Source organism: Myotis brandtii, unplaced genomic scaffold, assembly GCF_000412655.1.
Source record: "Myotis brandtii unplaced genomic scaffold, ASM41265v1 scaffold2070, whole genome shotgun sequence".
Classification (NCBI taxonomy): domain Eukaryota; kingdom Metazoa; phylum Chordata; class Mammalia; order Chiroptera; family Vespertilionidae; genus Myotis; species Myotis brandtii.
Window position 1 is genome coordinate 9,666 of NW_005357737.1, and position 1,625 is coordinate 11,290.

The following is a 1,625-nucleotide window of genomic DNA, read 5'->3' on the forward strand; positions in this document are numbered from 1 at the left end:
AGTTGTTTATTGAGGGTAGGAGTGAGGGAAGAGAAAGTGGGTGAAGCAAAGGATGACCACATTTAGGGAGATGGAAATCACAAGTTCATGATCAGGTATGTTGATTTGGAGGCATTCCAGTTGACATAGTCTGAAAGCAGGTATGAAGCTCAGGATTAAGGCTTATACTAGGTACACATTTGAATGTCTCCAGGATATAAGTAGCATTGGGAACCATGGGTATAATTAGGTTGCCTGGAGCCAAAGTAAAGCAGAAGGGATGAGCATATGCAAAAATGCTTCTCAGGATCTTGCTGCAGTTCCCTACTTTGGACAGATCTCTATCCACATGTACTAAGCCCACTTACACTAGGCCAGCAATGGCTGAAATCCCACCTGTGGCCCTCTCGCTATCTCCTCTGGACCAGTGCATTGGGCAGTGTGGTACCAGAGACACTCTAAGAGTTTTACCACAATGAGTAAGAAAGATGTATCCAAGCCCAGCAACCCTAGGAAATTCTGCTGTTAATTTTTCTCTATGAAGAGAAAGTCTGTTTTTCCCATTTTTACTTCCTGAACCAAATCCTTTGTCATCAAAGCATAAGATAATACCCTCAATGTCATGATAATAAGGAAAAGAAAGGTAAACAATTTTTAGGACTAATTTCAATAGCGTGAATTAACAACATCTTCCCCATCAATATCAGATTAGTGTTCTCTTTTAAAAAATTAACTTGAAATCATAAAAGTATAATGGATACTCTGAGCCTCTTAAGAGAAACACAGATATTTTATTAGTCTTATATTTTTGTAATCTTAAAACAGTCCCTGGAAGATTATATAAGCTCACCTTGTAGAATAATCTATTTATGGTTCTGTTCAATTGAAGACTTCTCAAAAAATGGAGGACAAATATATTACTTGATACCAAATGTGTATAGACATATAGCAGCTGCTACTCTTCCCAGAACTCAGACTCTATCTGGAAAGCATTAAAGGGCACCTTCACAACCTTAGATATTTAATGGTATCCTCATTGTATTGAATTCAATTAAATATAAGGACATATATTTGCTGTTTATTCTGATGAGATTCTCACACCATCAAATATACAGAGAAACATTAATCATAGTCACCATCTACTCACCTCTACAGTTTCGGCTTTATCCGTGGCTATTACTGGTACTGTGCCAAGCCAGAGTTTTAGCATTGGCACATGTCTGTATTCTTCACTGTAATGAATCAGCTGCTGGAAAAACTCTAGGAGAAAATATTTAATTTTAATTAAGTTCCTTACTATGTCATTTGGCTTTTTTACTCTTTTTTACTTTAGGCAACTCACTTAATATCTCCCAGATCTTTCATATCTTAAAGCTAAACCACACAGTTGTCCTTACTAAATATTTAATCAATGAATTATGAGGCTAATTTAATTATGAAAGATATATATTAACAACCTGGTTAACTGAGAAATGCCAAGCACTGTGGATGTTTGTGGTGGCCTTATGACATGCTTTCCCCTAGAACACCGAGGTTGTTCAGTTTCTCCTGACCTGCACAGGCTACTCTTCTATAGAAAGGGATACCTGTCCCAACTCTCCAGCCCTGATAGATGCTTCCCTTTCACCCTCTCTAAAACAGTATTG

The 1,625-nt window shown here is 37.4% G+C and overlaps 2 protein-coding genes across 2 annotated transcripts in view; both read right to left on the reverse strand.

Annotated features, from left to right (window-relative positions):
* The window catches only part of LOC102240114 (cytochrome P450 4V2-like), a 74,207-nt gene that overhangs the window by 9,351 nt on the left and 63,231 nt on the right, over window positions 1–1,625 (reverse strand). The gene's annotated exons all lie outside the window — the stretch shown is intronic.
* The window catches only part of LOC102241026 (cytochrome P450 4V2), a 16,337-nt gene continuing 15,808 nt past the window's right edge, over window positions 1,097–1,625 (reverse strand). The window contains exon 2 of the mRNA XM_014539014.1: window positions 1,097–1,239. Coding sequence (XP_014394500.1) covers window positions 1,112–1,239 — 128 coding nt within the window. The 3' untranslated portion in view covers window positions 1,097–1,111. The remainder of the gene's footprint in view (window positions 1,240–1,625) is intronic.